The sequence below is a fragment of the Triturus cristatus genome, chromosome 4_2, assembly GCF_964204655.1.
Source record: "Triturus cristatus chromosome 4_2, aTriCri1.1, whole genome shotgun sequence".
NCBI classification, from domain to species: domain Eukaryota; kingdom Metazoa; phylum Chordata; class Amphibia; order Caudata; family Salamandridae; genus Triturus; species Triturus cristatus.
Genome location: NC_140586.1, coordinates 531,599,074 through 531,609,930, shown reverse-complemented (window position 1 = coordinate 531,609,930; position 10,857 = coordinate 531,599,074). Strand labels below are relative to the sequence as shown.

Sequence of the window (10,857 nt, the reverse complement as noted above, 5' to 3'; positions counted from 1 at the left end):
GCCTTCATTGTGAACCCACTGCCAGGACCAGAGAAGCTGATTTTCCTGCTGACAGATCTTTTCTGCCTTTGTGTGCAGTAAGATCCATCTTACCACATCACCAAAGACATATTGTGAAGTTAGTGATGCAGTGTAGCCATCAGCAACATTCTGTGGCCCAGTGCTGATCACAAGAACCCTCTCTAAAGACAGGTAAAGGTGCCCATAAACAGATGCTAAAAATCAGTCACATGGTCCCCCTTTCCCACTGAAAGAACAAGACTATTTCCTATTACCTGCTTCATCAACACTTATCCCTGCTGTGGTAGAATATATTGTTGTCTCAGCAGAGTAGTTGTCATGCATTGCTTTGCTTACCTCCACCTCCATTTATCTTCAGTAGGCATTATTTAGTACAAAGTGTATCTGCAATAAAGATCCTTGCACGTCGAAACCAGTGCTTAATTTGTGCCAGTGGTTTCTGGTGCTCGGTACCAACACTTAATTGTCAGCACCGGCTCTATTTACAGTCCACCACATGGTGGTGCTGTCTTTTTTAATTTTGAGATGAGCAGAACAACCGTGTTTATTAAGTCAATATATATTGGACATTAATAATACTAGCCTCTCATGCCATTATTATAGCTGTGTGGGGCCTGACATAGTCTGAATTGTCACACTTGTAGGAGTGCGATGGTTAGGTATTATGTTGGTACTGCCATTGGCCGCGCTGGCAGGGTATGGGTGGCCCATGCTGCAGTGGCCTTCCAAGAAGGGCCCTGGCACTTCATTTTTTACCAATTAAGCACTGGTAGAAACACTGATGTGAATTGCATTAGATGTAAGGCCCCTTGGAAGAACCACCACAAAACCAATTATCATGATACTGCTGTTGCTGGAAGGTTCGCCAAACTTTTCCTCAAGCTGTCCATGGTACAGGCTAAAAATATTTGCAGAGTCACTTACGGTGCCCCTGGCATACCAACATGAGCCTCATACAAGACTAATGAAAGCTGCTAAATCCCAACTGTGAATACTGAATGCAAAGCATTCCCATAAGAGACTTATAATCACGCACTGGGTTATCACCTTCTATAACGTGAAATTAAAATAGTTACATTTTTCGGGAATGAATAACAAAACTTTATTTTTTTAAATGCGAACATACAGCAGGATTTTAATACAAAAAGCATATTTAATTTATTGTTTCCCAAAGAAATAAAACTAAAAGGACCGTATGTATATGCTTGTTTTCATACAAAACAGACAGACGAACACAGGTATTAGACAAATAAATAAATAAATATAGGAAAGTATTTTTCCATATTAATAACTGCAGGTAAGCGATTTTCTACCTCTCTAAACTGCTCCCACTGGTTGGAGGTGCAACGCTGTGGGACAATACAGCAACACTGGTGAAATGCACTCTGGAAGGCTACTTTTGGTCTTGTACAGATATGGGTACTTTTTTTTACAGTGGTAATACTGTATGTGTATGGCATCTGCTAAATAACAAAGACATGTACAAAAAAAAGAGGAATATTTTTAACGCTGGACTTTGACTTACAGTTGTAGTAAACGACATCTGGTATTTTCCATCAGACATCATCACACGTCACAGTAAATATGACTTCCGAATGGATGCAAACCATTTCATGCAAAAGCAACTTGGTGAAAATTGGGATATTTCCAGAAAAAGATGCAGATTCCACCAGCTGCAACAATAAACACTTCGATAAAATCATAAACATGGCGCGAGAGGAAAACAATTTGCTTGGATGTGTTTAATGTTGATTAGATATTTATGTTCCAGCGAATACAATGTTCTGTGACTTTAAGGCAATATCAATTAGTTGGTGCATATGCATATTATTTAATGCTATTATAGTGTAATACTCTATTACCTTGAACTATTTTGTAAACCAGTCAGTAGCATATTCCAGTACACAATCAATTGATCCCAAATTCTACTGAACAGGTCACTGAAAGTTCTCATACTGCGGATTGCAAGCAGATATGATGAGATACACGTGGACATTTATATACGTAGGTATCAATCTATGGTAAATACATAAGGAATAAATACAAGGCTTTAAATGCCATATATGCAACCTTTCCAAAATAAATACTGATGTGCGAAATGAACCTGTCTAATAACATCTTCTTATAAATAATCTTCAATACTCTGATACGCTACATCTAAACACTTTTTATAAGCACTGTCATTTGCATTTATCAATGCTTCAAACAGAAAGATTACTTCCATACCAATATTATAACATTCATATGAGTAGCATTTGTTTCAACAGCTCGTTTGTTGTCGAATCGTTTCATTCTCTTTATGATCAGTATTGGATCAATTTTATATGTTATCTTTGGTTGAAGCTTGCCTTGAAAATCAAAATGATGACCTTTCTAATCATTATTTTTAAAAGTGTAGGTAGGTGTGCGTCTTCCCTTCCAATCAATCTTTGTTTCATAATGTTTGTTCGAAATTGCTCCCAATATTTTTTTTTTAAATGATAGGCTGTACAATGGAAACATGAGAGGCATGCAAGGTTTGCATTACACACAGTACAATGAATGATGCATCCAACCAGGCATGGGTGAAGCACAGGTTTGTGGCCTTATAGGACAGCTGTGTACCTGAGACCAACAGATAAAATCATCACACTGATTAACTGTTTACAGTTGTGTTCATAAGAATCCTCATATAGAAGCTGGTCTTCACAGTAGGTTTATGAAGGAAAATGAATCGCCCTACTACTGAATGCCACACATCTTGTTTTCATTTATTTTTTAAACTACAGGCGGATTTTATACAAAGGACATTAAAGCTACAGGAAGGATTTCTCAATAGAAAGTAGCACTTTGTAAAGTATTTTCATATGTTTCCATTTTCTGAAAAATAGTAATATAAAGAGATACTGAGCTGAAAACGATTTTCAACAGGAGAGACAATATTAACACAAGAACTAAACTCTGCATCTTGACAGCTTCATCCACTGTTCTTTTAAATTAGTCTGTTCAATAGGGTTCCCTTACTCCTCATGTCTGTATTTTCACACCAGCAAAGTTATACATTGATCGTCTATTCTGCTAAAGTTTGTTCTATTTAGTGGTCTAATACATTTTGCAGTGATTTGATTACTTAAGGACTACTCTTCCTCCTCACAATCTTTACTAATTGCAGTGAGGCTTCACTGTAGCACCACCAATTGTTCCAAAATATATTTTTCATTTTTAAGTAAACGTCTTCTTGGCATTGACCGCATCCTTTCCTGAGTGAATATTTGCAGTGTCTGACAGAGATCAATTATGCCAACTTTATGCAGTTCTGGTCAAAGTCGAAAACTGCCAATGGAACCCAAGAGAAGGGGCCACATGGGTCGAGAAAGGAAGAGTTAGATTGCTAATACTACAAATCTCTGCTAAGTAACCAGAAAATTACCACCAGATAATTCAATGTCTTAACAATGCCTACTGCACGAATATATTTCAAGAAATGACTGAGCAAACAGTCAGTGTGCTGCTCTACCTGTGTGTTGCTCTACTTGCAAGAGCAGTCATTCAGCCACTGGATACAAAACAGATGGCACAATGTTGCAGATTTTTGTACCTCCACACTAATAACATATAGTGTTGGAACAAGTTGTAAGGCATTACATATGGCACCATTGCAAATTTCCTTTAAGGGTGTCCCTTAGATTTTAGCCATATGGTCACCAATCCACCAGTACACCTACCCTGCACGGTTATTGAATGGACAGCCCTGCCAAGTCATAAGAACTAGAGATGACAAAATGTGTGCACTGATTAAGGGTAGCTTCTATTTGTTTCCTGCATCTGAGTGAAAGATTAATGTAGAGACTAAAAATGATCATTAAAAAACAATGTCCAGCTCTTGGGGAAAAATAGTAGCAACCTTAGTAAAGATATGGGCTTTGGTCACATAACCCCACTACTGCAAGAAACTTTAAGAAGTACCATCCTGGTTAAAAAAAAGAGACCAAAAATAAACTGCAGAAGACAATACATTACAAACTTCTCTAGAATATTAAAAGGGAATTTCAATAAGGCATACCAGATTAAAGGCAATTCCCAAGAAGAAATTATAGACAATGCCACTGGTCTGCATTCTGATATTTTCGCAAAAGGCTTAAAGAACCTAAAAGTCAGTTAACCACTGGATCTTGGAAAGCCCAGACAAGAATCCACTGTCTTAAAAAAAACTGGCATCCAGGGCCAAAAAAAAGATTTTGGTTAAGAAATATAAATCTGTAAAACCTCTGAACTCCATGGGATGCAGAGCCGTGAAAATACACGAAGCAGAGAAGCTAAGCTAGTGTTTATTAAGGGTGGCAGTCTGTTGCAAGTACTAAATGAGCATTGTGATCGCTATAAAACCCTTGCTTTGGTTGCTAAACACAGAAAAGTTGAAATACACAGAATGAACTAAGCAGGAGGAGGGATACTCATTTCAAGTGGAATGAAGGTAATGCTACTTTGCTACCTTATGTGGATGTATAGGAATGCATCCACCACAATGTAACAGAGTAACACACGCCTCTCTTCCACTTGAAATATACATGAATAGCAAGAAGGGAGAAAGTGTCTACCAAGCATCAACTTTCAGGTGTTAATGCTGGATAACCAAAGTTACAGTGGAAAAAATAAAATGAGACTGAATTTTTAATTGTGGGCCATTCAATATTCACACAAAATGCTGGTGGCATTTCCACTTCAAGGTTTGAAAAGAAATGGCAATATACATCACATACTACATAAAGACTTCTAATTTCTTCACCCAGATTTGAAGACAAACCACCAAGGGTAAAGTTGGCGGTATACCTCTAAGACTCAGACGTACGTGAACCTGAACACCCAGAAATATCACTTTGTACGCTTACTTTACTCAAAAGAGCATCATTTAAAAAAGGATAAAGTTATGCTGGTGATTTTAAGTTACTATTGGACATCTCATTAAAGAAGTGCTCAGAAAAGAGCAGAACAAACTTCCTGCTTTCTATTGAGAGCCGGTGGCATTTTACAAAAAAGCACATAGGGAGCATAAAAATAACAGTTTAAGAACTAGCAATTTTGGAGGCTCAAGTGGATTTGAAATCCCAAGGTCTCGGGAGATTTGATGACCAATAAGTGTGACATACAAGAAAGAGCTATTAGATCAAATGAAGGATTTTATTTGACCAAAGGCTCTAAGCAGATACATGGGGGACAATCTATAGTACCTTCAAGTCACTGCTGAGAGCAAAAGCAGCAGGACACTCAATCAACAGGTACGCCTGACACAAATCTATAAGGACACTGCAAAATGGAAATATTGCGATTGATTAGAAACATAATGAGACGTCTAATAAGGCAAATACAATATTGGCTTGTCCAATTGTATAATACATTAGAAAGTTAAACAATAAGAATGCCAAGCTGGTAAGGCAAGAGGGAGATTAGAAAAGGAAATTACCAAGGTTCTAACAAATACTGTAATGTGTGAGGATGTGTAAATTACCTGACCAAAATGAGTACTTGAAAACAAGAAATCCTAAGACTGACGTAGACTGGCTATAACTCCAGTTCAATCAAGATGAGGCAAAGATGCCATCAAAACACTGAAAGGGCCCAGGTGGTTTTAGTAGGATAGGTTAGGATCCTCAGTATATATTGCTGGTCTCATGGAATCTGAGGATACGGAACAGATCTAAAAAGGACATGATTTTAATGACCTACATCCTAATGGCAGCAACAATATATAATATGGGCTGGAGAAGATCTGCAATGGTGCCTTCATACAATGCCATTGGTAACCAATACTACATATTTAATAAATTCACAGCAACATGAAGATCCTTATAATAGAAGGAGATAAAAGCTTGAGTTTCCCTGAAAACTTTGAGAACGCCGATTAGGCCAGACTAGAGGGTGTGACACAATATGAGAGTTAGGCAGCATGTTTTCACTGAAAAGGGCACTACCAATAGAATTTGGCACGGTGAAACTAATAATATCTACTTTACCAAGCACCTAATGGAATATCCACTCAACATTGAAACTTGTATTACAACTTATGCAGTCTTGGAGGGAGAGTGATTGTATCATAATGTTTATTTCAAATAAATACCAATAAAAAAAATAACGTTCTTAATTTATTCTATGCTTATTTTACCACAAATGCTGACATTGCAACTTTGACTAATCAATCTTCTTCTACTTGGAACCTTCATATTTATCACAGCATCCTATGTCTATCTTGCACAACCTTCACATCTTCACATATGACTACAGAAAACATTTGCTGTAATGGAAGACCCTGCACCTTTTACACAAATAATGCCCATAGAATATAAAAGATACCATGGCATTAAAATTTCCCAGAGAAACATAAACAAAATAGGGATGAAGTATATAATATGTTCTAATTTTATCAGTGGTAAGCAACCTACGTTTAGATCAGTGTCAGAATAAGAAATAGATAAATGTCTATTGTAAAAAAATAGAAGTAAAAATGTCTTATAAATAAATGTAATCCTTTGTCTATTTTGTTATTACCGACACAGTGTTGTGTCAAAACAAAAAAATATAAACCGTGATGCGTTTTAGAAAATATGTCTGGTACCCCAGTGTTTCAATTAAATGAAAGTAGTAATGCCTTATATTAGCAATCATAACTTATACTCTTTATAAAAAATCTAGACATAAAGTCTCAGATAAAATTGTGTTTCCAACGGATTTGTGAACAGCTGGTTCACGGAAGTAATAACGGAATGACCAAGGTATAGAATTTTCCCAGCCATAGATTGAAATCAGGGGATAGTAACAGTGTATGTATCTCACTGCTTTTGCAACAATCTTCACAATTTTTAGTCCACATCTCGTCTAACTACTCTCTGAAGCAAACTGTTTCATATGTCCCCCGATGAGTTTGAAGACATCTAAAGTGTAATCTCTTTTGACTCACATAGTCTTTCACTCTCAACATCCTCTTTAGTCCCACCTCATCTTTCCCACCAATCACAGCTCAACACTTTACCTTTTGCTACTAGTCCAGACAATGTCACTTTCCTGTACTCCTCAAATGGTAATCAGGAGATGTTTGTTGGTTCAGTGCCTTTGGCCCCAAAGTGTTACACCTATTTTAAAACATTTGAGATAGTGACTTGCCAGCAAGCAATTAACCTTTGTAAATATAAACACCCTGTGGGGCATTCCTATTGGATTTTCAGTTTACTTTTTTTCAAATTCTTATTACAGTACATTATTTTTATTTAGCAAACACAAAGTTAGTAATCTGCACTTGAAGAGTCCATCACTACTCTGATTTCATGTACTCGCGGACTTCACAAGGCAAGGTTTCAAACAAAGTGTCCTCCACTATCAGTCCATTTCGCTTTAGAGCCTTACATACTCCAAGTTCAGGTGGAAGACTTTCAAAATGATTACCTTTAATGTCCAAGTAGGAAAGGAACACCAAGTTACTGATTTTGGGTGACAGTGAGCACAAGTTATTTTTTCCTAGTTTCAAAGTTTTTAGTTTCTTACAAAAATAGAGTTCATCTGGCACGCTTTCCACTTTGTTACACGCTATGGAAAAATACTGCAAACTTTGGAGTACACCTATTTCTGGTGGAATGAATCGAATGTCATTATAAGACAAATCCAGGTATCTTAGTTTGTTGCATAGGAAGAGGTGAGAGGGAAGAACTTCTATTTTATTGTGACTAAAATATAATCGTTCCAAGCAGCTCAGTTTTTTAATATGCTCAGGGATGTAGGTTATGCTATTGTACCACAACTTCAGAATGGTTAGTTTTCGCAAATGTTGAAAACTTAGTATTTCTTCAATTGATTTGAGATTATTTTCTTTCAAATCCAGTTCCTGGAGAGTAAGAAGGCTGAAGACAGCATGAGGTATGCGCTCCAAATCACAGTGAACCAGATCTAGCTCAGTTAAGTTTATCATTTTCTTCAAGTTGTTCAGCATCACTAATTTGGTGCCATCATTATGTATAGAAAGCTTTTGTAGGTGACTGGAAACATCCACAATGGGTTGAGGGACTTTTGATAAGTTGCTTTTGATATACAAAATCTTTAGGCTTTTCAGCTCACGAAAAGACTCAAGTGTAATGTTTTTTGAAATATCGTGACTTAATGAGCCAATAAGGTACAACTCTTCCAGATTTCTTAGCCCATACATCCACAGGGGAAGTTCTCTGATGTCATCAAACTTGACTCTTAAGATCTTCAGGTTTTCTTTCAGGAATGCCAAAGCTGCAGTGTGGATTTTTACAGAGCACTGGTACAAAGAGAGCTCCTGCAGATTGTCAAGTTGAGCGATTGTGGCTGGTATCATTACATTATTAATGATTTCAAGCTTTAAAGATTGAAGTTCTGTAATTTCAAACACAGTGTCTGGAAGTCCAGACAGCATGAACAGCTGCATCTCCAGGCGGTTGTTGGAATTTGTCTGTAGTCTCTGTCTCAACTTTTCAGGGGTCCATTCATTGTTTAGATTCAATTGCTTCAACTTGTTTTCACTTACTTCTGACAGGAATACTGCAAACCGTTTGGAATATAAGGGATCATACTGATCAATCATATGAAACATGAATGCAAAGTCATTTTTGACATCTGGAATATCATCAATTCCTGACTCTTGGCGAACATATTCAAAAGAATATTCTTTGAGAGATCGATAGAAGAGCCAGTATAAGGTATAAAGGCATGTTAAGCCATAGACACTAACAAAGCATAAATAGCAGAAGGAAAGTTTTGAAAACAAATGCGCCATGGTATGATTGCAGGAAAAATTCTTATATCCGGTCATATCTTGTATATCAACATTACAGTCCACAGTAAACTGCACCTCTGACACCAGTGCACTGTTGTATCCAATAATTATGAGAAATTTTATAACCTTAAGTATAGTTTGGCGAACATACATGGCATATAGTAGATCCCCTTCTTCAACATGCAGTCTGAATTTTTTCACCTTCTCAAACAAAGCCTTTGCTTGCTCACCCTCCTTCTTATCAAGAGCACCAGCTGTTGCCTTATCAACCACAAACTTTTCAGGTATTGACTTTAATGACTGGGTTTTCACCAATGTGCCTTCGACCATAGATAAGTTTGCATTGGCTTTGCTCAAATTATTTTTCCTGTTGTCTTTTTCTTCTGGGTCCTCACCAGATACCTCAGATAAAGCTCTTGTTGTCCATGGAGAGTCAAAACATTTCCCCAGTATTGAAATGAAGTGCTCAATTTTTGAGCTCGATCCTGGGAATTTGAACCAGAAATTACTGCAAAGCATGAAAACCAATGTATGGATAAGGACAAGATAGGGGAAATATTTTGCATACCAATGCAGGGCACGCTCATAGCACATTTGATTTATAAAGCTGTATTGCTGCAGGTCCAGATCGGTCTTCAGCCCCCTCATTTCCACAGTGGCAGGTGTGGTGGATGGCTTGATTTGTGGAAGCTGTGCAGCACTGGAAATGGCACTTGATGAATTGACAACAGACGTATGGTTCTGTGCTGGGTGTACTCTTTTTGGAAGACAAATTATCTTGTCCTGCATAACCTGAAACAAAAGCAAAATACAGATAAATGTTCAGATTTTTAATTGTGCCAGATTTAATTATTACTAGTGAAACAGAATCAATAAAAGTAGGACATGAGAAGTATAATAAACATTAGCTTTATTTACAGTATTAAAAAATGAACACATTTCCTGTGGATCTTTATTTTTAGTAAGCTAAAACTCATAAAACTTTAAAAAAACTAATTATACATGGGATAAGAGACGAATTGTAGACATTGTGTGTCCTCTCCTTTACAAGGCATTGCAAATGCATTTTAAGTAATCGCTAGGTTTGTTACCTCTAAAGTTTATCTTTGGGATAGTTGTTAAAATAAATCCAGGAAATATTGCTGATAGGAATATACTTATGGCATTCCCTGGTCCTTTACTGTTAGATAAGCCATGTACTGCCTTCAAAGTAAAACAATGCATGTATTTGCTGATTTTGGCAATGATTACATAAGGAATACCTCCTGATGACAGGTCCATTATCCTATGCTATGAATTGAGCTACGCCCGAAGGAACTGTAATCAGTGGTGGACCAAAGGCCCCTGCGGTGCGGGGGCTCCCTCAACTTTCATTTCACCACTGACTGTAACAGCCTTGTGAGGTTAATTTGTACCAGTTCCTGGAGCTACAGGTGGAGACCAAACCTGACTCTTTTGAACTTAGTGAGCCTCTGGTGCTTGGCGTTCAGTGATGAAACAAGAATGATATCATAGCAATCAATGAACGAGTGCAGCTGTTCTGGAGAAGGGAGATGTCTTCATGAGTGGAGCACAGCATGCACGGTGGAGCTGCAATTCAGAATATCAGTGGTGGGGTGTTTTCAGCACCACAACCATGCTCGCCCTTACAGCTCTCCATCTGCTCATGCAACTGCTGTGCCCTAGTGGTGTGACATGCCCTCACTGTTGTCCAATTCTACAGACTTGTGGCAGAGAGTTACACAGTAGTAAAACCATTTGTGTGTGCCAGTTATCATTATCTGGAAAGCAGTCAGGAGGCAGACATTGAGTTATTTAGGGCCATAAACATAGGTTTACAACCATAAATGGGTTTATGAATCTGGCCCTCAATGAGGTTCCGGTGGCACTGAGAGTTTACAGGGCGAGGGTAAAGAAGAAGTGTTCTACAGTCCTAGTGAACTTCTATTGCTATAACAATGGTCGGGCCCTAGTGTGCTGAACTGGAGAGGCAGTGTTTGTTTGGTTGAAATGCAGGTTGACATGATGGGCCTCTGATGGAGTGTAAGGGTTGGTTGTCAGGCTCATAATGGCAT

The 10,857-nt window shown here is 37.7% G+C and overlaps 1 protein-coding gene across 1 annotated transcript in view; it reads right to left on the bottom strand.

The window, feature by feature from the left end:
• Positions 1-1,748: 1,748 nt before the first annotated feature.
• The window catches only part of LOC146834661 (volume-regulated anion channel subunit LRRC8C), a 234,336-nt gene continuing 225,227 nt past the window's right edge, over positions 1,749-10,857 (bottom strand). The window contains exon 3 of the mRNA XM_085602147.1: positions 1,749-9,574. Within this exon, the coding sequence (XP_085458273.1) occupies positions 7,304-9,574 (2,271 nt within the window). The 3' untranslated portion in view covers positions 1,749-7,303. The remainder of the gene's footprint in view (positions 9,575-10,857) is intronic.